Consider the following 27410-nt stretch of genomic DNA (forward strand, 5'->3'; position numbering starts at 1 on the left):
TCTTACTACAACAGGCCTGGAAAGTAAACAGCAGTTTAAAATGTTTATGGTCAAAGAACCCAAAACTCAGATGGGTTCCACAGGATATTAGAGTTGGAAGGATTTAAAGGTCATCTTAGTCTACTCTTCATTTTTTCATATGTGTGGAAACCGAGGCTTAGCTCGAATGACACTGCAGGCCTGTAAGAATCGGAGGCTCGGCCTCCTGCCTCCTTGGTGTGCCCTGCACAGCCCTGCGTTGCTCTGCTCCCAGGCAGTTCTGGGGTATCAACCTCAGACCCCAGGATTCTTGTCTCTAAGAGTGCCAGTCACCTGCTTGTGCCCCAGGCGCTACCACCCCACCCAAGGGCTCTGACATCACCTCCTCTTGACCAATGAGCAGAGGCCCAGCAATGGGTGAGGATGTGAATGTCAGCTACCTCCCCCACCCCAGCCCTGTGGTTGCAAAGATGCTCTAACAGGAAGCGGGTTTAAGGAGCTGCACGGCTTCCTGCCGCCCCAGGGCTGAGCAGGGCGAGAAGGACGAGTGCCAGTCCCGGCCACGAGACACAGCTTCTTGCCGGGGTCCTAGCAGCTTCCTCTTCCACAGCTACTTCCGTGTGGCCGGGGCCCCAGAGGCAGGAGCTGCTGCCCATTGCCCAGGCCACTCTCCACCCCCAGTTCTGAGCCCTGCCCCCCTGGGGCCAGGCCAAGCCCAGAGGCTGGCTTGGGATCCCATGGGGGACTGGTAGGGCAAAGGTCTTGGGGGACCGAGGTGGCTGGGCCAGGGCCCTGGGGCTCCGGCCATGAAGTCTCGGCAGAAAGGAAAGAAGAAGGGCAGCTCAAAGGAGCGGGTGTTTGGGTGTGACTTGCAGGAGCACCTGCAGCACTCAGGCCAGGAGGGTAAGGAGGCTAGCCCAGAGCTGCTGTTGGGTGGATGGAGAGGCACGGGGCTTCTCCAGCCTGATCGAATTTGAGGGTACAGAAGCAGTTTTTCTGGGAGCTCGTGGAGAAGGGGCAGAGGCGTGGGGTCACCCCCAGGAGGCTGATGCGTAGGCAGGGCAGGAAATGTGGCTTGGTGAAGAAGGCCGAGGAGCTCTTCCGTGGGACTGCCTGGGGTGAAGAGCCTGGGGATGAGAATGAGGACACTTGACAGGAGAGGATGGAAAAACTGGAAACCCGGGAGAGGGAGAAGAAGTAGCGGTGAGAAGATGATAGCTATGGGACAGGAGAGGAAGGCTGAGGGGACAGGGTCAGGAAATGAGTGGCTGAGGAGCATGGACGGTCCTTGGGTCTGAATGAAAGAAGGCGTAGAAGGGCCCCTGGAGAGGGTGAGGTGGTACATGGGAAGGACGGGGATTTCCTGGTTGGAGGAGAAGAGGTTACGGGGCTCTGGTCTCTTTGCAGCCTTGCTGGGCCACAGGTGAAGATGTGGGGTAGGGGTGGTCCCCTCCCCCAGTCTCTGTGATTCTCTGGTTCTCCCTGTGCAAAGGAGAAGCAGGTTCAAAGTGGAGGGTAAGGCGAGATGCTGCTAAAATGGGGAACACCAGAAGAGTAAGAGGGATGGCCTGAGCCTGGTTTGAAGGTGGGGGTGGAGGGTACAAAAGAAGGTGGGCGTGAGGACTGCCTGTGGACAGCACCTTGCCTGGATTGCCTCGGAGGGGCTTGGGAACCAGCAGGGCCAGAACAACACTGGCCCCCGACTATGCTTGGTGTGGAGTAGACACTCAGAAACATTCCTTGATTTGACTTGGAATTGAATGCATATATTCTGACTTGCCCAGCCCAGCTTGTTTTTTGGTACTTTGAGCTCCTCCCAAAGAAGGACACGATTTCTATTGCCTCCCCCCCCAACCCCACCCCAATCTGTCATTTCCTCTTTGTCCTCTTCTCTGCTCTGGGCTGTGGTGCCTGCAGTGGAGGCAGGGTGACGGTGGGTCCCAGCTCATTTCCTGCTCTTAGGCCCGCCCCTGTGTCTCCAGACACCTCCTTCCCCTTTTCTCCTCCCCCAGAGGCCCCCATCCCCACAGGCCTCGCTTAAGGGAAAACCCGGGCCCCAAGGAAGGGTGTACAATAGCTGAAGTGGTTTCTCTGCACCTTTCTCTTCTCATGGGGCAGAGCCCAGCAGCCAGCGCAGGGCTGACAAGAGGAATCACAATCTTGAGAAAGATGGCTCTTGGCCGAGGGCCACATGCTTTCGCTGGGGCTGATGTTCTTCTAGTTCTCTGCAAACCCTCAGTTCAGCCTCCTCATCCTGGCACTGTCCTTCCCTGTGGACCCCCTGCCAACCTCATGTTGAAACGCTGACCCCACAGCCAACCCAGATCCCACTCCTGTAACCTTCCTGGCCTCAGATGGTGCGGGGCATGTTCTCTGGAAGGGACAGACAGGTTGCTGTGTCCAGATCCTAATGAATCCCAGAGAGAGAGAGAGAGAGAAGCACCTCCTGCCCTTCACCAAAGCCACATCTGAATCCAAGGGTAGAGGAGAATCTTAGGCAGCAGGGCAGCAGCTGCAGCCTTCTCCCCTTCTCCCAGCTCCTCCTAGCACAGACAGGTGGAAAATTGAAGGATAGAGAGAAGCCATAACCGCTTCTCTCTTTAAGCTAAGACACAGCAAAAGTGAAAGTCCAGGCCAGTGGAAAGCTGTGTTTCTGGTTAATTTATCCTGATTATCCTGGGTTCCCAAATCCTTGCTGCTCTGCTCCATTTCAGCAACCTCTCCCAGCTCTTTGCCTCAGGTAGGTCTCTTCCTTCCTAAGCCCTTATGTGTGTTGAGTTTCCTTTTCCTAAACTTTAACTCTTTGAGACCTTGCTCAGGTTTCTGATTCTCCGGGTTTCTAAGCTTCAGGCCGTCCTCCCTGACCCACCCTTTGACTCTGTTTGACTCTACCACCCCAACTCTGAGTCTTTTATCTCTGACCCCATTTCTCTTATCTCTGTCTCCTTGACTCCTCCATCACTCTGATCCTATTATCTCTTCCCCCATCTCCTTGACCCATTTCCTCTATGGCTTTGACTCCTTAGGCTCTCGATGTCTTCTTTCAAGGCCTCCTCTGGAGGTTCAAAAATCAACAGATAAGGATGGGGAAGACCTGACTTGGTTGCAGTTCATGTGAAAAGAGCTTGGGATTTAGGTGACAGCAAACTATGAGTTAACAGAGTGATGGCTAAAAGAGCTGGGGTAGCATTAGAGTAGAGCAACAGCTTGAATGAGGAGCATTCAATGCTGGGAACCTGAGGTTGGGAGACCCTGGCAAATGGGCCCAGATCCTAAAGCGATGGATGTCAAACTGTAGGGCCAGGACTAAGATGAGGCAAGAGAAGTGACGAGGGCACAATTTAAGGAAGCTCTCATGCTCAGGGCCAGGCAAGTGCCCTAGGTGCCTCTTTCTTAAGGAGGCATTCACTCTCAAGATCATTTATGTGCACAGCTGGCTCTGGCATGACCCTAAGAGTGAGTGCTTCCTTAAATTCTGCAGCCTTCAAAAAAACTGTGCAGCCTTGGTGCTTTCCTTCTCCTACCAAGTCCTCATTCTGGGGTGCACGAGGGTAAAGGGTGTGGACACCAGGTCATACAAGAAGGGTTTAAAATAGTGTTTGATGGATTTATTATTTTCTTCAGTCTGTATTTCTAACTTACTTAATTCCACAGTGAGCTTGGGATGGATGACTTCCAAAACGCCAAATAAAAAGAATAAATGACTGAAGGAATTAAGGTGAAGGGAAAACAAGTAGGGTGAGCTCGGTGCCCAGAAATGCATTTCATGTAGTTCTGTATGGTTCCAAGATATGGGCTTCCTGACAGTTAAAGAGGTAAACATAATCAGATATAAAATTCATAAAGCCCACATGAAAAATATAGGTGGCTTAGGAGAAGCACATCTTTTTCGGATGCACACAAGACAGGGTTTTCTCTGCTGCATCTCAGTTAATTGGACCCAGTGTTTTGTCTTAGGCAATATTCTCTATTAAATCTCCAATTCATTGACTAATTCGTTGAGTAATTTAATAAACATCTGTTGAGCACCTGCTCTGTTTCAACACTGTGCTAGATGCTGGGGAGGATGTTACTATTTGTCAGAAGGTATAGATACAAAATATACTAATCATAACAAAGTACAATAAGCACTATAGTACAGATATAAACAAAGGACCGTGGGAACTATAATACAGATATCAGCAAAGAGTTTAGAACTGGAAGTGATGTCTGAGGTGTGTTTTGAGGAATGCATAGGGATTCACCAAGCAGAGACAGTGAGAAAGGCAATCCAAGCAAGGGAAAACATGAGTGATGGTACCAAGGCTTGTTCAAGGAACAGCAAAGGGCTGGACCATAGGATTTACTGGGCGGGGCGGCGTGCGGAGAGGGGGCTGGCTGGAACTGGTAAGGCTGGATGGCAGTCGGATCTGGTTTGTGAAGGGTCTTATGCAGTATACCTGTTGAGGAGTTTTTATTTTATTCTGTGTTTGTAAGCTAAGCGTTGAAGATTGGGGTGGAGCAGAGTATATATGTAGCAAAGGATTTCAAGCATGGAAGTACTTTAGAGAAATACCTTTGTGGACTTGTGGAGATGAGATTCAACACATGGTTTTTGAGGTTTTCCCATGATTGAGACACCATAACAGATAAAATGAGGGAAAGCAAGATGGGTTACACTTAGATCTTGTCCTTAAGGGGCTTACAGTCCAGTAACTGGGGAAGGCTCCAAGGCAGGGGGAAATAACACAATTTTTTGCATTCTTGGATTTGAATTCTGGCTCTCTCAGGTTGATACTGGGCACTCATTACTTCTTTGATCCTCTGTTTTCATGTCTAACGCACAGTGCTTGGCACATAGGTGCTTTTCTCCTGAACGGACCAGTTTGAAGGTCTGTTACAATTTTGTGTACCTTCCTGTGATAGATCTAACATCCATGCACTCACTAACCAGAGGAGGTACTTCACAATAATGCCCACCAGCTCTTGTTCCATCCTGGTTGGAAGAATTAATGTTCCTTTCACTTCTGTAGAGTGTTAGTAAATGTACTTTGAAGACCAGTTTTTTACCTCTTCCAACTGCATTGCTGTCCCTCTAAAATTTTTGTAGTACCAGCTAGTAATTACAGAGAGAGAAATTTCAGGTCAACAAAGGCAGAACTTTCTAATGGGAATGGGCAGTCTGGGGAGGCAGTGATCTCACCCTCACTGGGGGAATTTATGCCAAGACTCTAGAACCAATGGGCAGAGAGATTATAACAGGTTGGCAGGCTGGAGCTGATATCCTGCAAGAATCTTTCTGACAAGTGTTTATTCCATGAGTTTTGCCTTCTATCTCCCCAACCCCCTTTCCTGATGTGTCCATTTCTCAGATGCTCTGGGATCTCTGATCTCCCAAACCTTCTGATTTTTCTTTGCACCTTCTGTGTCCCCAGTGCCCCAGGTGCTAAGGAGCTGTGCAGAGTTTGTGGAGGAGTATGGAGTGGTGGATGGGATCTACCGCCTCTCAGGGGTCTCTTCCAACATCCAGAAGCTCCGGTGAGTCAGGCAGTGAGGGGAGGGCTCTGCAGCCATGAGGCCAGGAAGCCAGAGGGGTGAGCGGAATTGGGGAGAAGGAAACACAGGTGATAGGTACTGTCCAAGGGATGCGCTCTAGTCTCCTCAGGATAGGCTGACACCATGCCCCACACTTCCCACAGGCTAGCCTGCACAGACGCATGTGTATGCACACGCGCACACACACATACACACACTCCTCCACTCCCATGTGTACCCACCCAGGTTTATGGACAGATTTAGATATAATTCACCAGCCATAAACTTCACCATTTGAAAATGTAAAATTCCATGGTTTTTAGTATATTTACAAGGCTGTGAACCTCCACCACTAATTCCAGAGCATCAACTCCAAAGAAGCCCTGTACCCACGGTCACTCCACATTTCCCTCCCCCCCAGCCCCAAGTCTACTTTCAGTCTATGGAGTTGCCTATGCCGGACATTTCACACAAATGCGATCATATAATGGTAACTTTCTATGGCTGGCTTTTTTTCACTTAGCATGTTTTCAGGGTTCATGCATGTTGTCGCATGCACCAGTACTTCATTTCTTTTTATGGCTGAAAAATATTCCATTGTGGGATGTTATCACATCTGGTTTACCCATTTATCAGGTGATGGCTATTTGGGTTGTTCCTACCTTTTGGCTGTTATGAGTAATGCTGCTATAAACATTTTGCGTACGAGTGTTTGTGTGGACATATATGGCACCCCACTCCAGTACTCTTGCCTGGAGAATCCCATGGACAGAGGAGCCTGGTAGGCTACAGTCCATGGGGTCGCTAAGAGTTGGACACGACTGAGCGACACTTTTCACTTTCATGCAATGGAGAAGGAAATGGCAACCCACTCCAGTGTTCTGGCCTGGAGGATCCCAGGGACAGAGGAGCCTGTTGGGCTGCCGTCTGTGGGGCCGCACAGAGTCAGATTTGACTGACGCGACTTAGCAGCAGCAGCATGGTTTCGATTCTCTTGAGTATATTCCTAAAAGTGGAATTGCTGGGTTGTATGGTAACTCTATGGTATGGGACTTCCCTGGTGGCTCAGACTGTAAAGAGTCTGCCTACAATGCGGGAGACCCAGGTTCGATTCCTGGGTCAGGAAGATCCCCTGGAGAAGGAAATGGCAACCCACTCCAGTATTCTTGCCTGGAAAATCCCATGGACGGAGGAACCTGGTTGGCCACTGTCCATGGGGTTGCAAAGAGTCAGCTACTTCACTATCACTATGGTAACTCTATGTTGAACTTTTAAAGAAACTGTCACACAATTTCCCACAGCAATTGTATCATTTTACATCCCTACCAGCAATGTATGAGGGTTCCAATCTCCCCACATCCCTGTCAACGTTTGTTACTGTGTGTCTTTTTGATTATAGCCACCATAATGGTGTGAAGTGATATTTCATCTATATTTGCATTTTCCTAATAGCTAATGATGTCAAATACTGTGTTCTTATTAGTCATTTGTATATCTTCTTTGGAGAAATGTCTATTCATCAACTTTGTTCATTAAAAAAATTAGGTTATTTGTCTGTTTTGAGTTGTAGGAGTTCTTTATGAATTCTGAATATTAGATACTGACTAAATCTATGACTTGCAAATATGTTCTCCCGTTCTGTGGGTTTTCTTCATTTTCTTGATAGTGTCCTTTCTCACACAATGGTTTGTAACTTTGATGTTAAATTTATGTATTTTTTTCCTTGGTTGCTTGTGCTTTTGGTGTCATATCCAAGAAACTGTTGCCTAGTCCAAGGTCATGAAGATTTACACTTACGTTTCCTTCTAAGACTTAGTTGCATCCATCTTTGCATGTAGCCAGGAACACACATTTTAGGCTCATTCCTCCACTTCTACTGACTCCTACATACCCCTATGCTGCCGCTGACACCGCTACATCCTGACATGTATCCTGTTCATGCATAGGTCCACTCATCCACCTCACATCAACTGCATGTTGACAAGAACAATGCCTTAAGCTTGCTGCCTCACGCATATACACGCCCCAACCTCTTCCTTCCAAGTTTCATACATGCTGGCCCTCGACCCTGCCTGGAGCGCATCTCTACAGCTCCCGCTGTCCACACGTTGCCCCAGACCCCCGCCACTCCTGACTACTCTGCACCTCCCCAGGCAGGAATTTGAGGCTGAACGGAAGCCAGACCTGCGGCGAGATGTTTACCTTCAGGACATTCACTGTGTCTCCTCCCTGTGTAAGGCCTACTTCAGAGAGCTGCCGGACCCCCTGCTCACTTACCGGCTCTATGACAAGTTTGCTGTGAGTTGAGTGGAAGGGGAGTGGGAGAGAAGGCTGAGGGTGGCCGCTCTGATCCAACACCCCAGATGAGTCTAACGCCAGACAGAGTCCTAGGGACCCCGCGTGACGGAGACCACATGGAAACGACAAGACCCTTCCCTACAAGTCTCCTGGTCCTGCCATCTCCGCCCTCCCCCGCCCCTCTTTTCCCCAAGGCCTGCAAACCGCACCCAGTGCAGGGGGAGATGGGGGGCGGGGGTGGATGGGAGCAGACACTGGAAAGCCCTTGGAAATCACCTAGACCAGAGCTTCCCTACATTTCAGAGAATGAGAACACTTTCAGGAAGCCAGATGTTTTTCAAATGTGCCCTTCTGTGAACTGTGATTTGTGTGTTGAACATCTCTTGAATACATGACAGGATTTCCCTGGTGGGCCAGTGGCTAGGGCTCCCGGTCCCAGTGCAGGGGCCCAGGGTTCAATCCCTGGTCAAGGGACTGGATCCCAAACGCCACAACTAAGACCCGGCACAGCCAAATACATAAAGAATGTTTTAAAGGGAAAGAAAATACATGGCAGAAGCGCTATTTTGAACTGAGTAACATTTTTACTTATATTTTTTAAAGTATTTATTTATTTATTGGTTGTACCTTCTAGCTTATGGGATTTTAGCTCCCCAACCAGTGATTGAAACGGGGTCCCCGACTGTGAGAGCTTCTTAACCACTGAGACGGGAGACCCCCAGGGAACTGCCTTGAGTAACACTTTTAAATTAAGTTGCATTTTATTGAGCATGACATCATTTACAGATCCTAAACAGCCAGGGCATGCCATTCAGCCCAAATAGACCAAGCTGGGTGGGCATAGGTCTTCCCGGACACCCTGAAATAAACCACAGCCCCTGGCGTGCCCACAGGATGAAACCCCGATTGTTTTCCAGTACCAGAGCACTGCTGATGAGGACGCTCAGGCGGAGAGGTGGCAGGAGCTGCTCAGGGTCACTAAGCCCTAAGTGGCATAGCCAAGAGGCAGCGGCAGGTCTCTGTGGAACCCAAGTTCCGTCTGCTACTTCAGTGTGCTTCGAAGATCCAGGGTTGGGGGACGGCGTGGGGTTGAGCACAGACTGTTTCTGAGAGTTTGGCTCAGAGGTCTGGGGAGGACGCTGGGGCAGCACTGGGTCACTGACTCCTGCCCCTTGCTCCCAACCAGGAGGCTGTGGCGGTACAACTGGAACCTGAGCGCTTGGTCAAGATCCTAGAGGTGCTTCAAGAGCTTCCGGTCCCCAACTACAGGTGTGTGGGGCTCCCCCCGCTAAGCCCGGGCTCTCTCTTTACCTGGGGCCTTGACTTGTCGCTTCTCTTCTGGCCCCCACCCTGTGTGAGCTTGGCCCCATGACGCCCCCTTTCTGCAGGACCCTGGAGTTCCTCATGAGGCACTTGGTGCACATGGCCTCATTCAGCGCCCAGACCAACATGCATGCGCGCAACCTGGCCATCGTGTGGGCCCCCAACCTGCTGAGGTGGGTGCGTGTGTGGGTGTCCTGGCGGAGCCTAGCCCCTGGGGAGCTGCTTGAGGATGGAGTGTGGCTGTGTGGTACTGGAGAGGGGTCTCACCCAGTGAGAACAGGAAGGCTCAGGATTACACAGTGTGGTCTAGAGCTCACCTATGCGAGCCCTTTCTCTGAGCTTGAGTAAAGTCCCTAAGGACGGGGCCTTTGTGTTTTCTTTTATTTTTGGCCATACTGAGTAGCATGTAGGGTCTTTGTTCCCTGTCCAGGGATCAAATCTGTGCCCTCTGCAGTGGAAGGGTAGAATCCTAACCACAGGAACACCAGGGAATTTCTGGGCCTTTATGTTTTCTTATACTGTGGTCATTTAGCTCAGGGACTGGAGCAGGACAGGAGATGGGGGCGGTGCAGAGTGTGGGAGCTGGGGGACTGTGGGGGGTTGAGGGGAGGTGGGGGTGGGATGGGCCTTGTCAAATGTTTGTTGAGCAAATATCTTGGAGAAGTAGCCTGCATGTCACTCCCTGTGGTGCATACACAGGCACCCTGGTGGGCAGAGGAGGTAGAGACTAATATCCTGAGGAGGGTGTCCAAGAAGGCTTCCCGGAGGAAGTGGCCCTTTGAGACTTGAATCATGCATGTTGATTAAAAGACGGAATGGGTTTAATGGCATGCAGAGGAAAGGGTATAAGGTATTTTTATGGAGAATTTGAATGGGGAGATGCGGTGGGGCTGCGAGGCATAACTCCACACCTCCACAGGTCTAAGGACATAGAGGCCTCAGGCTTCAATGGGACGGCAGCCTTCATGGAGGTGCGTGTGCAGTCCATCGTCGTCGAGTTCATCCTCACGCATGTGGACCAGCTTTTTGGGGGTGCTGCTCTCTCTGGTCAGTGTCCTTCCCACCCCCCACATCACCACTCTCTGCCTGGGGAGTCACGTCAGAGTTAGAGAAGGCCTCCAAGATCATCCAGTTCAGTCTCTCCGCTGTGCAGATGACAGGACTGAGTCTCCTAAGTTCTTATGGTCTTGTGGAGAAGACCCTGCAGAAGAATGGTACAGTCAGGACTTGAGCGGGCCTCTTCCACTCTCAGTCTAGGGCATAGCTTGACCTCTTAATCAACACCCATCCCAGTTCTCGAGGCTAGTGACTGATCATTCCCACCCCCAGTCCACTGGGCGAATGTCCTGGGATCTCCTGACCTCTATGTCCCTGAGGACTTCCTCTTGAGCACAGAGGATTGACCTCCAGGTATATCCCCTACCTTGGTAGTTAGTGAGTGGGAGGATGCAGTTAGGGGGTGGGTACCTGAAGCCCTCTTTCTGTTCCGGGCTGGCCAATTCCTCTTTCTTTTCCTAGGTAGTGAAGTGGAAAGTGGATGGCGGTCACTTCCAGGGGTCCGGGTGTCAGGCAGCCCTGAGGACCTTATGCCACGGTCCCTGCCCTACAATCTGCCTAGCATCCTGCAGGCTGGTGATGGACCCCCCCAGATGCGGCCCTACCACACCATCATAGAGATTGCAGAGCATAAGTAAGGCCTTCTTCCTGGGCCCTTCTCCCTTGCACTGGCCGTCAGGCTCCAACTGCAGTGATTTCTCCATTCCCTCCAGGAGGAAGGGGTCTCTGAAGGTCAGAAAGTGGAGATCCATCTTCAACCTGGGTCGCTCTGGCCATGAGACCAAACGCAAACTTCCACGGGGGGCTGAGGACAGGGGTAAGTCTGCAGAGATTTGGGGGAGTTCTGCTGAGGTGCACTAGGTCCTGGCTCTATGCACATCCCTGTCTTGCAGAGGACAAATCTGATAAGGGGACTCTGCGGCCAGCCAAGAGCATGGACTCGCTGAGTGCTGTGGCTGGGGTTAGTGATGGTGAGTATAGGTGTGCACTCGTGTATTTGGTTGGGGGGGGCGGTGTAAGGGTAGGGATGGCCAGTGACTCCATCTCCAGGGAGGGGAGGGTGTTCCTAAATATGTGTTGGTGGGGTGACCTCCACTCAGCTGGTTGTGAAGGATTGGCAGCGGTGGCTAAGGGAAGCTGGGCCTGGTGCCTTCCAAGCTATAGACAAAACAGAGGGCACTCTCCAGAGCCTTTCTGAGGTGTGTCCAGGCCCCTTGTGGCTGAGGTTATGGTCTACCTTTCTCTCCTCCACAGAACCAGAGGGGCTGGTCGGATCCAACAGTCCTCGGCCAGGCCCACTGCTGACAGAAAGCCTGGAGAATGATTCCGTGGAAGCGGCAGAGTGTGAGCAGGAGCCCGACCCAGAGGCGCTGGGTGGCACGAGCTCCGAGCCTGGCACACCACGACCTGGGCGGTCAGCAGTCCGTGTTGGGGGCAGCAGCCATGCAGAGCGCCGTGCTGGTGTCCATATCTCAGAGCCCTATGATGTCAACCTCCCAGCACACATCAGCAATATGCTCAACATATCCTCAAACAACATCTCTATCTCCTTGGCGGGATTTGCCCGTGGTCTTGAACGCCCTGCCCTACAGCCCCGGCCAAGCCCTGCCTCTGGCCCCGGTCCTGGCCCTGGCCTTGGCCCTGGCCCCCCAGGTGAGGACCCAAGGATTGCCAAGGACTGGGAGAAGGGACTAGAACTCTAGGCTGAGGCTCTGAAGCTGGGAATCTGCCCTGGACTGTGGTGGTTATCTTTAGCTACCTTTCCAAATTCAAGATTGAGGGAATCCAGTAATATTATTAGGTTGTATGAGCTTCATGTAGAAAGGCTCTCTGGCAGCCTTAGATCAGTGATACACCCAAGAATGGGGATTTGTGTCAGATATACACAGTAGGGATTACTAAGTACAAAGTAGGAAGATATAATAGTTGGCTATCCAGGTAGCTCAGTGGTAAAGAATCTGCCTGACAATTCAGGAGAAGCAAGAGACCTGGGTTCAATCCCTGGGTTGGGAGGATCCTCTGGAGAAGGAAATGGCAACCCACTCCAGTATTCTTGTTGGGAAAATTCCATGGGCAGAGGAGCCTGGAAGGCTACCGTCCATTGGGTTGCACAGAGTTGGACATGACTGAGCACAGACACATTAACAGGTGACACGGGTTCAATCCCTGCTCCAGAAAGATTCCACATGCTCAGGGAAACTAAGCCTGTGCATCACAAAAATAATAACAACAACATGAATAAGAATAGCTAACATTCGTTGAGAGCTTATGATATGCTTTAAGGACTTTGAAGGCATTAGCTCGTTTCATTTTCTCGTAGTGTTGACTCAGGTATTGTTATTGTCCTTACATTACAGCAGTGGACTTATGTTAAGGAATTTGGTAGGAGGTGGCACAGCTGGAATCTGATCTGTGCTCTGACTCCAGTTCCTAAGTGTCAATAATAAGAAGTACTGAGGTAGCCCTGGGTAGTGGGTAAGGATAACGACTGCAGAGTAAAGCAGACTGGGATTCAAATTTGGGCTGTGCCACTTGTTTCCGGCACTTGGACACATTTCTCTGAGTCTCAACTTCCTCATATATATAATGGGGATACATACCTGACATTATAAAGTTGTCTTGTGGAGAAAATAAAGCAATGCATTATAAAACATCCAGCACAGTGCTTGGCGCCTGGCAGGAGCTCTAAAAGGTGGCTATAAGCCAATAGTTAGGGATACTGGTCAGAGAGGATTAGCCACAGGAATCATCTATGCTGGGAATGTTGGGCCCATACTGTAAGCAGTGCTAGGAAGACTGACCTTGGAAAGGGTCAGAGCTGGTCTTGACCTTAGTATTCCTGGGACTCTCTCTCTCCCAACAGATGAGAAGTTGGAGGCAAGTCCAGCCCCAGGTCCCTCGGCTGACTCGGGCCCAGTGGACGTGGCCCCTGCCCTGGAGGACTGCCTGTCCCAGGAGGTGCAGGATTCCTTCTCCTTCCTAGAGGACTCAAGCAGCTCAGAACCTGAGTGGGTGGGGGTGGAGGACGGGGAGGTGGCCAAGGCGGGACCAGCAGGAGCAGCCTTCTCCCCTGGGGAGGAAGACCCTGGGATGGGCTACCTGGAGGAGCTCCTGGGAGCTGGGCCTCAGGTAAGGAGGCGCTGTGCTGGGTTTGGGGGTGTTAAGGAACCCAGAGGGTGGACAGGGCCACCAAGTCCTAAGCCATGATGCTGTATTTACAGGTGGAGGAGTTCTCTGTGGAGCCACCCCTGGATGACCTGTCCCTGGATGAGGCACAGTTTGTCCTGGCTCCCAGCTGCTGTTCCCTGGACTCTCCTGGCCCCAGGCCTGAAACAGAGGAGGAAAGCGGGGAGGAAGTCTTCCTGAGTGCCTATGATGACCTAAGTCCCCTTCTGGAGCCCAAACTCCCAAGCTGGGAGGGTCCAGGCAGTGAAGAGGAAAAGGTGGCAGGGTCCGGAAGACAGGAGGCTTCAGGACAGGCTGAGGGTGAGCAAGCCTTGTGTGAGGGTGGAGTGGACGAGGGGGAGCCTGGAAGCAGACGGGACAATGGCGAGGAGGCTGAAGGGAGGCCAGAGAGTGGCGTGGAGGGCAGAGAGGCCACTGAGGAAGGAGCAGAGGCTGAGGGGAGCCAGAAGGTGACTGACAGTTTGAAAGAAGGATGTGGGGAAGAGACAGAGGAGACAGAGGCCACGGCAGAGGAGTACAAAGGTCAGCAGGAGGGTGAGAGAACGGAGGAAGCGAAGGGTGTGGGAGAAACTGGAGGAGAGCAGGCTAAAGACAAGGGGAAGGAAGGAAAGACGGAGAGACAGGAAGGTGCTGAGGAAGGAGACGAAGCCCAGGTAGCAGCTGGAAAGGACTCAGAGCATGAGGCCCAGGAAAACCAAATTGCTGAAGAGAGCTGGGAGGTTGTACACAAACAAGAGGGTGAAGGAGGCAGAGAAGATGAGGTCAAAGGACAAAGGGGAGATGAGGGTCAAGAGGCAGGAGAAGACCACGGAGATGGCGAAGACAGCAGGATCCCAGAAGCAGCAGCTGAAGGAGGAGCAGGGGAGATCAGCAAGGAACGGGAGTGTGGACATGGAGAAGCTGAGGGAGACCAGAGAGCTGGAGGTGAACGTGTAGAAGAGGGTTCCCTTCCTGAAGGGTCACGGGTAGAGTCCCTGGAGGTTGACAGTGCCAAAGAGGGAAACTCCCAGTCCTCTGAGATAGAACAGGCAGCCCCACAGCCACCTCGGCCGGAGGAGATGGATCCTGAGGGGCAGCCCAATCCCCTTGGCTCAGCTGGCGGTGTGGGCATGCGCCTGGCTTCCACCCTCGTTCAGGTCCAACAGGTCCGCTCTGTGCCTGTGGTGCCCCCCAAACCACAGTTTGCCAAGATGCCCAGTGCAATGTGTGGCAAGATCCACGTGGCACCAGCAAACCCATGCCCAAAGCCTGGCCGGCTCGATGGGGACAGGGCCTGGGGCTCCCGAGCCTCCCGCTCCTCTTGGAGGAATGGGGGTAGTCTTTCCTTTGATGCTGCTGTGGCCCTGGCCCGGGACCGCCAAAGGACTGAAGCTCAGGCCGTTCGGCGGACCCAGACTTGTACTGGTGCTGGGGACTACAGCCTCATCCCCAAAACCTCCCCCTACAGCTTGATCCCTGCCTACGCTCCCCGGCCCCTTAGCTGCCTGGAGATCCCAGCTGAGGGCACAGAAGGGTCTGGACCCCGGAGTCGGTTTAGCCTGCCCCCCAGAGAACCCCAACCTCCTGATCCCCTTATGTCCCCCCAGCGCCGATCATATGGATTCGAAACACAGGCTAACTCTGGGAAAGGTGAGGGACTGTAATTAGGACAAGAGCACTGGGCATAAGGGACAGTAGCTGTCTCCAGCGTCTTGGACTGTTTCATCTGCAGCTTGAGCAGCTGTAGTGTCCAACTCTATAGGTTTTGGCCCTCCCGCTTCTCTTTGTGACTGTGGGAAGCACTGTCCTGATCTGTTTACCTGGGTTTGTCTCAGACACAAAGCACTTATCCCTCAGGAGATTCCTGAGAGTCACCAAGATCCTGTCCCCAGAGAGAGGGGTCACTGGCCAAAGGGAACAAATAGTAGGTGGAAAACTTAACTGTTTCTCAAAGTGAAGAATGAAGGGGGAACTCCAGCCAAGGTCCTGCCTTCCTCTGAGGCAATGAATTCTTCATGGAAGTCCAGAGTAGAAGCGGGGTCAGGGCCAGGTTGGAGCCCATTACACACAAACACTTTTAGAGGTTACCTATCCTTGTTCTACTCTTGGTCCCTTGGATACCTCCTGCTCCTATTAACTCCAGATTAGGAGAAAAATGTCCAGGAAACTCTTTGAATACACAATATTTGTTGGCGGGACTAGTTCCCTTCCCAGCTCCCCAACCCTCTGCCTCCCTGGATGTCTAGGAACCGAGGTCTTATGCTGATCTCTCTGGCCTCCTCTTTCTCCTTTGGAATAACTTCCTATTTTAGGGAAGAGGGATGGCGTCACTCAGGCTCTGGGATTGCTTCTCTGCAGGGGTTGGGGCCACAGGACCCAAGGGGCAATATCTCAGAATAAATGCTGTATTTTTACACATAAATTGTGTGGTTTCTTTTTCCTCTCACTAAAGTTTTGAATGATAGATGCCATATCTTCCAAAGTGGTGCCAGTAGTAAAGAACCCACCTGCCAATGCAGGATACGTAAGAGATGGGGGTTCCATCCCTGGGTTGGAAGACCCCCTGCAGGAGGAAATGGCAAACCACTCCAGTATTTCTGCCTGGCGAATCTAACAGACTAAGGAGCCTGGCAGGCTACAGTCCACAGGGTCATAAAGTCAGATACGACTGAGGTGACTTAGCACGCATAGTTATATTTTCATGTTTGGTCAAACGTTGCATTCTTCTGTTTTTATTGTCTGGGTGTTCTTCCTCAATTGTCGTGGTGGAGACCTACAGCTAGAAACTAGAGCTGGGTTCATGGTGGTCAGGAAATGAGGAAGGGAAACTTATATTTACATAATGCTCTTTATATGCCAGTAATGCTAGGTATCCTACGTGCATAGAATCTATGCTCTTAATTTTTAGTCCACCTAATAATTCTGTAAGGTTGGTAATGGTATCGCCATTAAAATAAAAAAGTTTTATTTGGCTGGACTGGGTCTTAATTGAAGTGTGGGATTTTCCATCTTAGTTGCAGCACGTGGGCTTTTTTTGTTGTTGCTGCCTGCGAACGCGTCCTTGTGGCATGTGGGATCTAGTTACCTGACCAAGGATGGAACCTGGCTTCCCCTGCATTAGGGGCACAAAGTCTTAGCCACTGGACCACCAGGGAAGTCTCTAGTATCTCATTTTGTAGGCGAGGAAACAAAAGTTAATTAGGTCAAAATGTTTGCCAAAGGTCTCAGAACTAACAAGTGGCAGAGGTAGGTCTGAGACCCAAAATTGTCTGGCTCAGGGTCTGAACTCATTCCCTTACACCACACTACTTCAAATCCATTAAGGGTAGGTCCTGACTGAAAGGAATGGGAATTAAGATACCTTTCACAGAAACTGAGACTCACAAAAACTAGACACCTTCGGGGTCTTCGAGTGACTACGGCTAATGTTGCTGTTTAGTCACTAAGTCCTGTCAACTCTTTGCGACCCCGCGGAATGTAGCCGGCCAGGCTCCTCTGTCCATGGGATTGCCCAAGCAAGAACACTGGAGTTGCCATTTCCTTCTCCAGGGGATCTTCTCAACCATGGGATGGAATTTACGTCTCCTGCACTGGTAGGAGGATTCATTACCACTAAGCCACCAGGGAAGCCCGGCTAACACTAATACACGTGAGCATATCCAGATTTATATATGCCCAGATATGTCCTAATAGCCAATAGGAAACTTCAAATAGGTGGCCTGATTCAAGATGCCCGCCCCTCCCCACCCCCCCCCCCCCCCCCCCCCCCCCCCTACCCAATAGCTCTTTTTAAAGACTGTGCCTCTGCCTCCATCTGATGTGCCTCTTTTGATATAAGCTCACTTCTGGAACTAAAAAGGCCCTGGCCAGCAGAAAAATGGTAGCACCAAGTTAATCGTCCTTCTCCCGTTCTTGCCTAAAGCCACTTGGACTTCAGTGTCCTTCTCCCAGGACCCCAAAGGGTTGTTTCTTCCCAGTACCAGCACCACACTATTCAAGCCCGCATCCAAACCCTCAGCAACATGGAGGGAACGGAAATCGGGCGGCTCGGAGGCAGAGACGGCTGGGTGGGTCGAACAGACACTTCCGCCCCTCACCAACATGGCGGCGGGCCGGGAGTGCGCATGATCAGCTGTCCCTGGAGATACCCGAGTCCGGAGAGGGAGAACACGGTCGGGGGAGATCGGCGGCTGCGGCGGCTTTGGCCGGTGAGTGCAGGACATAACGGGAGTCTGGAGACTGGGTGAGCCGGCAACGCATAGCAGCTTTGATTTTGTTTCCGTTTTTTAGGTTCAGGAACTCCTGGGGCGGAAGTCTTTGTTTTGAGGGAGGGGGCCGTGCCCGGTTCTTTATCTCCTACCCTCTGTGTGGGCCGAACTCACTCCCCGCCCCCGGGCGCGCACGTCCCCGCCCTCCTGCGCTGCCAGCCGCGGGCCGCTGGGCCGGAGACCGCAGGGCTAGCTGAGCCCCCGGCGTCCTTCCCTACCTCTGAGGAGCAGCGCGGGCTGGGGGTGAGCCCGGCCGGGCTAGCCGGGTCACCGCGCGGGCCCCTGGGCTCGCGCCTGGCCGTAGCTCAGCTGCTGAGCGCCTGCTGGTTGGTGGGCCCGCAGGGAGACGCCGCATTCTCAGGAGAGGTCTAGGTGCTTGACTTCTTTGCGGACTTGATTTTTCCCTTTGTGTCCAGACTTAGCTAAGCTCTTTCAGGGCCCTCCTTCCCGGAGCGTGCACGCCACAACATCCTAGCCCACTTTCCGTGTCGCATACCCCTAAAGCTCAGGAAATGCTTCCGGATGTCCAACTAAGATTCGAATAAGTAGCCTGACCCCGTTGCTGATTGTCCTCAGAGGCTGCTCCTGGCTGACAGCTGTGGGCCATAGAGACGCCTCTTGTACCCTGCCCTCTGATTGCTTCCTTCTGCTGTCAGTGCTGCAAGCTTCAGAGGGGCATTTCCTCCGCAGGTTTGAGGATGGAGCGGTAGGTGGTCTTCACACACTGGTCCTACTTCCCCCTTAGGGACTGGGATCTTCTTGCTGCGCTACTTCCTCTGGACGGTTTCACTTTCAGTTCCTTTTTTTGGGGTTAACACTTTGGATACAAGCTTTCCATGACTCATCCGCTGAAGATAAAGGTTTGGGGACCTTATGGGTAGAGAATTTACAAGAACCTTACCCCTTTCCTGTCGAGATTATTTTATTGCTTTACACTGTATAGCTGTTTCCTTCTGGAGGCGCCTTCCTTTGTTTTTCCTGCCCACCTCCCGCCGCCTTCCAGCCGTCTCCCCCCACTCCTAGCCCGTCCCCCCCAAACCCCCCCACCCCCGTTAGGGCCTTAAGGCAGGCACCTTGTTGATGCGTTCCTCGCCCATTGTCTCCTCTTTCCGAACCCTGGAGTTTTCTCCGTTCTTACTGGGTTCAGTTGATTTGGAGTTGTCATGGCAACATTTTAGCAACTATGTTGTTCTACAGGAAGGCTTGGTGAATAAAATAGTAGGGGCTTGAAGATGATACACTAGGGCTTTAAGGTCTTTTTAATGAATGACATATATTTGGACTTCCCCAAACAACAGCTGGATCAGTAGAATGGGGCCCAAGGGCCAAGTCTGGCATTTATGGTTCTGGAGGTTTTCTTTTCCTAGATCTGAGGACAGGAATTTCTTGGTGTTCAGTATGTGTGCCTGAGAAACTGGAATAAGCATCAGGGTCTATGGTCCTGTATTTTTTGATAGCTGTGGTCTAAACATGGCCCTTCCTAATCCCCATATCATGGCAGATCATAATAGCTTTAATAATGATCCATCCAGAAATATGTTGTTTTTCAGTCTTTCAGAATAATTATCCCCTCTCCACCAGAAGATGGAGTGTGAATTGGAGAGGTGAGGAACATTATTTGTAGAATTGCTTTTTCAGTCATTGTAGGCAGCCTTCAGCATCCGAATGGAGAAAGCTGGTTGTCCCCTGCAGAAGACTGGTTATGTTCCTGGATGTGTCTTCATGGAGCCTAGGTTCTAGAAATAGGAGAGCTTTCAGTTTCCTAGACTCACTAGACTCCCTGATTTCTACCAGGACTTAGCACTCAGGCCTGTGAGGCAGGAGATACGAAGATTTCCAAAGAAGGACCAGTTCCTCGGATGTGCCCCCTCACAGAGAGATGAAGGGGTGAGTGAAGAAGAGGTAGGGCCTGGAATGGGAGATGGGAGGCCTGGGAGAATGCAGAATGGCTAGGAGCACTGGCTCTGGAGTCAGGCAGACCTCAGTTTAGGTCCCAGCTATATCACCTAGCTATGTGATCTGGTTTTCTGTTTATAAAATGCAAGTAGTGCTACCTACTCATAAGTGCTGTTCTTAGTACTAAATAAGATATTGCCTGTTAAATGCTTGGCTCAGTGCTAAATAAATACCAGCTCTGGTTATTCTAAACTCCCCTAGCATCTGTTGGGAATGCCAATGAGTTTGGGAGCCATATGTTACTGGGCCAGTAACATTCACTTTTTCATTCACTTTTTCCCTTATTCTTCCTCTTATCCCTTCATGAACAGGCAGCAGAAAACAGCAGAAACCGAAGAGGGGACAGTGCAGATTCAGGAAGGTTAGTGGGAGAAACAGAACTGAGCTGAGGCCAACAGCCCATCGTGGTCTCGCCCCACAACCCCTGGGCCTATCACCTGTGTACCCTTCTCCTTTCAAATGACACGCAAGTGCAACAGAGGGAGAAAAGCAGTAACTCACAGACTTTTTGCTTTTAATTCAGGTGCAGTGGCAACTGGGGAGGACCCCACCAGTGTGGCTATAGCTAGTATCCAGTCAGCTGCCACTTTCCCTGACCCCAACGTCAAGTACGTCTTCCGAACTGAAAATGGGGGCCAGGTAAGGGAGGGGGCCAGGTGGCTGCAGGTGTTACCTGGGGTTGGGATTGAGGGAGGTGACTGAACCTGTCATGGGGAGACTTGGTTTGGAGGATGAGGTGAAGATGTGGACTAATTGGAGGGTGGGGGTTGTGGGGTGGAATATGAGGTTTACAGTAGAGATTGGTATGGGGTGGGGGCCATGCTGAAACCACTATATGGGAAAAGGATGGGGAATGGCTAAATATACGTCTCCGTTGGATTCTTTTTGGGGGGCCCTATCCAAGAGAAGCTTTATGAGGGGCTCTGGAGTCTCTAGCACTTACTCTCTCTTCCCCTCCTTTTTCCTTCCCTGAATCTAGGTGATGTACAGGGTGATCCAGGTGTCTGAAGGGCAGCTGGATGGCCAGACTGAGGGGACTGGTGCCATCAGTGGCTATCCTGCCACTCAATCCATGACCCAGGTACAGGGGTATGGGCTGCAGAGGGGTCTTGAGCTCTGAGTAGTAAGATGAAGAAGGGAACTAATAGGATGGGCGTAGCTGGGATGGTGAGACATCTGGGGCTGCCTTGACCCAAAGCACTAGACTCTTCTCTGGATGTTTCTCCCTGTCTCCTCACAAGAGATAGAGCTGCAGAGTAGTTCATGGGAAGTGTCTGACTGTCACTTGTCTCTGTCCTCTTGCTCCCCTTCCCAGGCCGTGATCCAGGGTGCGTTCACGAGTGATGATGCAGTTGACACAGAGGGGACAGCTGCTGAGACGCACTATACTTACTTCCCCAGCACTGCAGTGGGAGATGGGGCAGGGGGTACCACATCGGGCAGTACAGCAGCTGTTGTTACTACCCAGGGCTCAGAGGCACTACTGGGGCAGGCGACCCCTCCTGGCACTGGTGAGATATTATGTGAGGATGCTGGCTGGAGGGGCTAGGATAGGCTGTGGGACATGGCTGGTGGGCAGTGGGCCTTTACTCATGATCCCTTAATGATCACTAAGACCTGGGCAGACAGTGAGTCTGGGGCTGCCCTTCCAGCAGGAGGCAGTGTGTCTTGTTTTAGAGGAGGAGCCCAGGGCCTTGTCCTTAGAGCTTGGTGAGGGTCCTAGTCCTGTCCTGACGGAACCTCCCCTGCATCTTCACAGGTCAGTTCTTTGTGATGATGTCACCACAAGAAGTGTTGCAGGGAGGAAGCCAGCGCTCTATTGCCCCCAGGACCCACCCTTATTCCCCGTGAGTGACCCTTGTTTCTTCTCAGTTACCAGGAATAGTCTTGATCCCTTCCAGAGATTTGGTGCGGTTGGTTCCTCACCCCAAACTCCAATCTCAGTTTTTGATCTTGCCTCTCACTCTGGGCACCCTGGGCTCTATTGTTAGGAAGTCAGAAGCTCCCCGGACAACTCGGGATGAGAAACGCAGGGCTCAGCATAATGAAGGTAGGCACGATCTGCATGTGAAGCTTGGCGCTGCCTGCTGGGATTGGGGACCTCTTTGATGTTGAAGGGAGAGGTTAGGTGATTTTATCCTGGGGCCTTTGGTGAGTTCTCTCCGAGTCACCTTGTCCTCTACTTGCCCCACAGTGGAGCGCCGCCGCCGAGACAAGATTAACAACTGGATCGTACAGCTGTCCAAGATCATCCCAGACTGCTCCATGGAGAGCACCAAGTCCGGCCAGGTCATGGAAAGACCCTGGTAGTGGCAGGATGCCTGAATTCTGTCTCCTGGTGTTGCTTCCAGAAATGGTAGACAGTGGGCACACATGGCGGTAGCTCTTTCCTGTCTGTCTCTGAGGTTCCTGAATCCCTGGGAGAATTTATTCCACCACCCTTTAAGGGAAAACAAGGTCCAGAGTGTGAACATGCTTTTGGAAAGCAAGCCAGGTATTTTTATATCCTAGTCCTTATTGTGTTGGCTTTTTCTTAACAGAGTAAAGGTGGAATTCTATCCAAAGCCTGTGATTATATCCAGGAACTTCGGCAGAGTAACCACCGGTTGTCTGAAGAACTGCAGGGGCTTGACCAACTACAGCTGGACAACGATGTGCTTCGACAGCAGGTCAGACCCTCCCCCCTGCCCCCCGCTGCCCCCCCTCAGTACAGCTGTCCTCGACTCCCTAGCCACCAACCAATCTTGGGACTCCCTATTTTGTTTTCCATAGAGAGAGCTTTATCTTTACCTCGTCACTGGTGGGTGTCTGCGTAAGTTCAGAGACTTTTCTACCTATTTCCCTTACTGCTCTTTCCCATGTCCAGGTAGAAGATCTTAAGAACAAGAATCTGCTGCTACGAGCTCAGCTGCGGCACCATGGAGTAGAGGTTGTCATCAAGAGTGACAGCAACTAACTCTGGGGACTCAGGGGCTCTAAGGTCTACAGCCCCTTTCCGAGAACTTCAGATAGCCCAGGAGCCACAGGCTAATAACCCCATGCCCCTTTTCTTCACTGCCCACATTTGGCATGGGACTGGGGGGAGTTCAGAAGGCCTATCTTTGAATTAAGGCCCTGTGATCTAGCAGCCTGCAGTGGTGTGAAACACACACGTGGGTGTGCACCGACAGTCTCGCCCAACCAACCCTCCCATGCAGCCCCTGGGCCCTTGTGCTCCTCTTGCACAATGCATGTGCTGTCTCCATGCTGGACACTGGACACACTAAACTGGGGGGCTTGCCCTGTGCTTGCTTAAAGTGCCAGCAGAGGGTCTGCTGACAAGCAGTGTTCTGGCTTGCCCCAGGACTGGCGCTTCCACTGGTTCTTCCTTTCCCTGGAGCTCAGATGTGCTCCTCAGGACTCTGAGGAACAGGCTTTAGCAGGAAGTGGGGATCGGAGGCTTAGCAGTGGCTGCTGCCCCAGGAAGAGGAGATTGGCCAGCAAGCAGTTGAGGCCTATGCAGGTCTCTGGCACCAGGGAGAACAGGAGGCAGGGCCCACTGGGGGCCTTACCCCATTGTGGGGACGGTTTTTTTTTTTCCTTTCCTTTTTTTTTTTTTTTTAAGATAAAATGTAAAGAGCCATGACTGTCTCTGGGTCTTCCTCCCTTTGTGGGCTCCAGGCTGGGAGGGAGGGAACACACTGCTTTGACCAGTAAGGGTTGGGTCAAGGTTGGGTGGGGTATCGGAGCTCCTATAGTTAGGACAATGAGTCCTATTGGGCCAGGCCAGTGCACGCCCGCAATCGCGAGGATTTCTCTAGCGAGTGTGTTAGGAGTACCGGGAACAGGTGCCGCAGGGGTTATGCGGGAGGCGGTGCCTTTGCTTCCGGTTCCGGTCGGTCTCAGCTCAGCTGCAGCTTCGGAAGGGCGGGGGAGATGCTGCCCGTTCCCAGGGGGCGGGCCGGGGCCGAGTTACTGAAACTCACATTTGCGGTGCGCACCATGGCTGGAGGTACGTACGTAGGGGAGACCTGGGATCCGGTCTAAGCCAACTTGTGGCCTTAGGAGCTCTCGGAACGCCCCCGGTGGAGGTGTACGCGGAGGGAGGCGCGAAGGGGAGTGGCGGAGGGGTCCTCACGCATCCCCCGCCAGGTTGGGGCGCTGCCAGGTGAGGGGGGCCCGGCGGCAGGCGAGCGGGCGGCAGTCCTGCTTCCCTCAAGGCTCGCGTGCCCCTTCCTCAGAGCCTACGGTCTCGCTCCCTGAACTCCGTTCGCTCCTGGCTTCCGGCCGGGCCCGGCTCTTTGACGTGAGATCCCGGGAGGAGGCGGCGGCTGGAACCATCCCTGGGGCTCTCAACATCCCGGGTACGGGATTGAGGCGGGGGGGGGGGGGGGGGGGAAGCCCTGGTGGTGGATTGCAGACAGTTTAGGAGGGTCTTATCCAATAGGACCTCATTTAGGATGATGTGGGAAGGCACTGGTTACAGGGGTCCGGTATTCCTGTGGCTCGCGCCCCCCAAACTTCCCTTAAGAAGGGTTGATGGGAGGCGGATCCTGGCAGCGGAACTGGCCCTTCCAGTTTGAGGGGTAACAGGCAATGAGGAGGGGGCAGGCCAGATTCACACGCTTGAGCTCCCCAAAGCTGGATGCCTGAGTTTGCCCGCGCCTCCTCACAAACTAGGGAAGTGGCTTCCATTCAGAGGTGGTTTGGCTGACCTGTGCAGGTAGGACGTATCCTGTCCTCGAAGTGGGTGGGGGCGGGGGGAGGAGTTCTCACCGTGTGTTGTTTTGGGGCCCCTTGGAGATGTGTTCGACCACAGGACCGGTCCTTCCAGACCCAACCACTGAACCTGAGATTGCCCAACTGCCGGCTTTCCATTGTATCCTCTTGACTCCTCCTCCCAGTGTCAGAGTTGGAAAGCGCCCTGCAGATGGAGCCAGCTGCTTTCAAGGCTTTGTACTTCGCTGAGAAGCCAAAGCTGGAAGAGAATCTCATTTTCTTCTGTCAGATGGGCAAGCGGGGCTTGCAGGCCACGCAGTTGGCCCAGAGACTCGGATACAAAGAGTATGGGCTTGGTAACTGGGGCGGGGGCGGGGGGCGGTGGTGACTGGGGACTGCCTCCTGGGCTCTGTCCTTCCCTCACCCCTATTTTTCTTCACAGGGCTCGGAACTATGAAGGGGCCTATAGAGAATGGCTCCAGAAAGAAGGTTAGGTAGAATGTGGAATACTGAATGCTCCCTCCCTGCTGCCAGTGGCCGCCTTAACTAAGAGTGATGAAGGAGCTGACATGTTGGGTTGAGCAACTTCTTATAGCGCTGTGCATGAAAAGCAGCAAATAAAGAGCATTTAATCAAAGTATTGGAAGCACTTAATTTGTCAGGTGAACTGAAAACAGTTCTAATCATAACCTAGACTTCAGTTCAGCCCTCGGTCCTCCTTCCAGCATTCATCTGCCTCCCAAACAAAACCAAAACACCCAGAAGTTTGCTGAAAGACTATAATCCAGAATCACCTGGTAGCTTAAAAACAAAACAAAACTTGAGCCTCATCTCAGATTTGGTGGGACCTGGTTCTACAAGGCCCTCAAGTAATTCTAATATGCGGTCAGGAGCCAGAACTAAACCAGAGGCCAGTAAACTATGGCCTCACTTGGTCTTGCTACCATGACCATTTGTTTACGCATTGTCTGTGACTACTTCTGTGCCAAAATGGGAGAATAGTGGCAACAGAATTCTTTGAAGTATCTAGTCCTTTATAGAAGGTTTGTGTACCCTTGCTCTAGGTCTTCAGGTCCCCAGCCCCAACCTCACTTCCCTCAGACTTTGTCACTGGGTTGAGGAAATGAAATGGTTCTCCCAGGCAGTTGGGTGAAGGAATGGATGCCACCCCTAATCCCAAGCACAGATCACAGGTATGAGGAGCTCCCCCTTTGCCACCAGAAAGAAGTCTGAGTTTTTGCCAGCACAGTTCCTTGATTCCAGAGTAGATTTAACAAAATTTAATTGGTTTAAAAGAAAAACAGAAACAGCACAAAATGGGACACTTTACAGTAGGTAATTTCCTTGTCATGGTTCATGGTTTAATGCATATCCTTCCAGACCTATTAAATATTTCAATGTCAGAGTTTTTTTTTTTGTTTTTTTTTTTTAAATTTATTTGGCTGTACTGAATCTTTATTGAGGCACGCAGGATCTTTAATTGAAGCATGCAAACTCTTAATTGGTACATGTGGGATCTAGTTCCCTAACCAAGAATCAAACCCAAACCCCCTGCATTGGGAGCCAGGAGTCATAGCCACTGAATCACCAGGGAAGTCCCTCAGTTCTGATGTGTTAAGTCTGATTATAAAAAATTTTTACTTCTTAATTTGTGGAACAGAAGGTTGAGTCAGAGATGGGCCCAGTTTTCTGATTTTTCAAGTTTCTGAAGAAATTCCTTGGAGGCATTTCCTGTTTTCCTTGCCTTTCCCTCACCTTTTCCTCTCCTCCTTCTGCTTTTGGGACTGTACCCAGCCCTTATACATCTTTTACCTCACAGTCTACACTGCACACTGTATAAAATCTTCCATTCATCTGAGCTCTCCACCTCCTTTCACAAACCTATTTCATTCTCTCCCTGGACTAGTCACAATACTGAGTTTAGCTGGACATTGTTGGGTTTGGAGATAAACTTGAAGTGTGTGAAAGAGTCTAGTCTAGGGTCTGGCAAATAATAGATGTCAGTTACTCTTTCCTCAAATACCAAAATTCCTTTGGTTCTCAGACTGGTTGGGAAATTTTTCCTGGGCTTTAATTTCCCTCTTTTAAAAAAATTTTATTTATTTTTGGCTGTTCTGGGTCTTCATTGCTTTCCAGGGGCTTTCTTTAGTTGCGGTGAGCAGGGGCTACTCTTTTTTGTGGTGTTTGGGCTTTTCTTGGTGGTGGCTTCTCTCGTTGCAGAGCACCGGCTCTAGAGTGCTCGAGTTTCGGTAGTTGTATCATGTGGGCTCAGTTGCCCTTTGGCATGTGGGATCTTTCCAGCATGCACGTGTGCTAAGTTGCCTGTCATGTACGACTGTGACCTCATGGGCTGTAGCCCACCAGGCTCTTCTGTCCATGGGGATTCTCCAGGCAAGAATACTGGGGTGGATTGCTGTGCCCTCTTCAAGGGGTCTTCCCAGCCCAGGGGTAGACTCTGCGTCTCGTATCTCCTGCATTGGCAGTGGCTTCTTTACCACCAGTGTCACCTGGGAAGCCTGGGATCCTCCCGGGTCAAACCCGTGTCCCCTGCATTGGCAGGCAGACTCGCAACCACTAGACTACCAGGGAAGTCCCAAATTTCCCTTGTTGAGTCTCAACTGTTCTAGTCTTTCTTTATCCCTCCTCAAATTTTATAATTTGGTTATAGCATTTCTTTTTTAGAGAAGCATAATTTACTTACAATAAAATGCTTTTATTTTTTGGCATGGCATGTGGGCTTTTAGCTTCCCAACTAGGGATCCAAACTGTGCTCTCTGCAGTGGAAGCATGGAGTCCCAACCACTGGATTGCCCTGGGATTCCCTAAAATGCAGTGTTCTTAAGTGTTCACTTCATTGAGTTTTGACAGTTATACACTTACTTGAAGCAAGCATCCTAACCAAGATATAGAACACTGAAATCTCCAAAATTTCCCTGGGACCAGTCAGTTCCATCCTTTATCTCTTTTTAGGCAACCATTTTCTATCTTCTGCCACCTAAACTACTTTTCTAGCTTCTTTCCTGGCCTGCCAACCTACAATACTTGCTTTCTTCAGTTCAGCTGATGAGGGTTAGAGAGAATCCTGGAAGTAAACTGAGCTGACCCACTACCTGACCATGCCCTCTGGCTTGATCATTGTTAAGAGAACATTCC

The 27410-nt window shown here is 51.5% G+C and overlaps 3 protein-coding genes and 1 long non-coding RNA gene across 16 annotated transcripts; 3 read left to right on the forward strand and 1 right to left on the reverse strand.

The window, feature by feature from the left end:
- Nucleotides 1–464: 464 nt before the first annotated feature.
- ARHGAP30 (Rho GTPase activating protein 30) lies at nt 465–15757 on the forward strand. 4 transcript variants are annotated; one of them, XM_025287503.3, is made up of 12 exons: nt 465–882; nt 5394–5496; nt 7647–7791; nt 8978–9060; nt 9180–9287; nt 10034–10161; nt 10633–10804; nt 10887–10987; nt 11064–11141; nt 11425–11823; nt 13034–13299; nt 13392–15757. In XM_025287503.3, the coding sequence occupies exons 1-12, from the start codon at nt 786–788 to the stop codon at nt 14997–14999; spliced, it is 3288 nt and encodes a 1095-aa protein (XP_025143288.1). In that variant the 5' UTR covers nt 465–785; the 3' UTR covers nt 15000–15757. The 4 variants fall into 4 exon arrangements, with proteins under 4 accessions (XP_025143288.1, XP_006048573.2, XP_006048574.2 ...); XM_006048511.4 differs by having other exon boundaries at nt 466–882; nt 10884–10987; XM_006048512.4 differs by having other exon boundaries at nt 467–882; nt 10884–10987; nt 13034–13128.
- LOC112585523 lies at nt 9954–17570 on the reverse strand. The gene is made up of 2 exons (XR_006551560.1): nt 17433–17570; nt 9954–10315 (listed from the first exon to the last, which is right to left on the reverse strand). It is a non-coding gene; the product is annotated as an uncharacterized LOC112585523 (long non-coding RNA).
- USF1 (upstream transcription factor 1) lies at nt 17392–23181 on the forward strand. 8 transcript variants are annotated; one of them, XM_025287505.3, is made up of 12 exons: nt 17778–17975; nt 19154–19207; nt 19398–19490; nt 19871–19920; nt 20083–20198; nt 20539–20640; nt 20875–21070; nt 21319–21406; nt 21551–21609; nt 21754–21848; nt 22100–22228; nt 22426–23181. In XM_025287505.3, exons 3-12 carry the CDS (start codon nt 19483–19485, stop codon nt 22513–22515), a joined length of 933 nt encoding a protein of 310 aa, XP_025143290.1. In that variant the 5' UTR covers nt 17778–17975; nt 19154–19207; nt 19398–19482; the 3' UTR covers nt 22516–23181. The 8 variants fall into 8 exon arrangements, with proteins under 8 accessions (XP_006048564.1, XP_006048569.1, XP_025143290.1 ...); XM_006048505.4 differs by lacking the exon at nt 17778–17975 and adding an exon at nt 18170–18309; XM_006048502.4 differs by lacking the exons at nt 17778–17975; nt 19154–19207 and adding an exon at nt 17392–17543.
- A 110-nt stretch (nt 23182–23291) lies between these two features.
- Nucleotides 23292–24894, forward strand: TSTD1 (thiosulfate sulfurtransferase like domain containing 1). Of its 3 annotated transcripts, none has more exons than XM_006048499.4 (4): nt 23292–23550; nt 23780–23902; nt 24443–24613; nt 24700–24894. In XM_006048499.4, exons 1-4 carry the CDS (start codon nt 23475–23477, stop codon nt 24753–24755), a joined length of 426 nt encoding a protein of 141 aa, XP_006048561.4. In that variant the 5' UTR covers nt 23292–23474; the 3' UTR covers nt 24756–24894. The 3 variants fall into 3 exon arrangements, with proteins under 3 accessions (XP_006048561.4, XP_006048563.4, XP_006048562.4); XM_006048500.4 differs by having other exon boundaries at nt 23309–23550; nt 24443–24602; XM_006048501.4 differs by lacking the exon at nt 23780–23902 and having other exon boundaries at nt 24443–24602.
- Nucleotides 24895–27410: the final 2516 nt, after the last annotated feature.

The sequence above is a fragment of the Bubalus bubalis genome, chromosome 6, assembly GCF_019923935.1.
Source record: "Bubalus bubalis isolate 160015118507 breed Murrah chromosome 6, NDDB_SH_1, whole genome shotgun sequence".
NCBI lineage: Eukaryota > Metazoa > Chordata > Mammalia > Artiodactyla > Bovidae > Bubalus > Bubalus bubalis.

Coding starts and splice junctions, on each gene's coding strand:
- TSTD1 (XM_006048499.4), top strand. CDS start 23,475: ATGCTGCCCGTTCCCAGGGGGCGGGCCGGGGCCGAGTTACTGAAACTC. Junction 23,551..23,779: donor GGTGCGCACCATGGCTGGAG/GTACGTACGTAG, acceptor CCCCTTCCTCAG/AGCCTACGGTCTCGCTCCCT. Junction 23,903..24,442: donor TGGGGCTCTCAACATCCCGG/GTACGGGATTGA, acceptor TCCTCCTCCCAG/TGTCAGAGTTGGAAAGCGCC.
- ARHGAP30 (XM_006048511.4), top strand. CDS start 786: ATGAAGTCTCGGCAGAAAGGAAAGAAGAAGGGCAGCTCAAAGGAGCGG. Junction 11,824..13,033: donor CCTTGGCCCTGGCCCCCCAG/GTGAGGACCCAA, acceptor CTCTCCCAACAG/ATGAGAAGTTGGAGGCAAGT. Junction 13,300..13,391: donor TCCTGGGAGCTGGGCCTCAG/GTAAGGAGGCGC, acceptor CTGTATTTACAG/GTGGAGGAGTTCTCTGTGGA.
- USF1 (XM_006048502.4), top strand. Junction 20,641..20,874: donor CCACTCAATCCATGACCCAG/GTACAGGGGTAT, acceptor TCCCCTTCCCAG/GCCGTGATCCAGGGTGCGTT. Junction 22,229..22,425: donor ACGATGTGCTTCGACAGCAG/GTCAGACCCTCC, acceptor TCCCATGTCCAG/GTAGAAGATCTTAAGAACAA.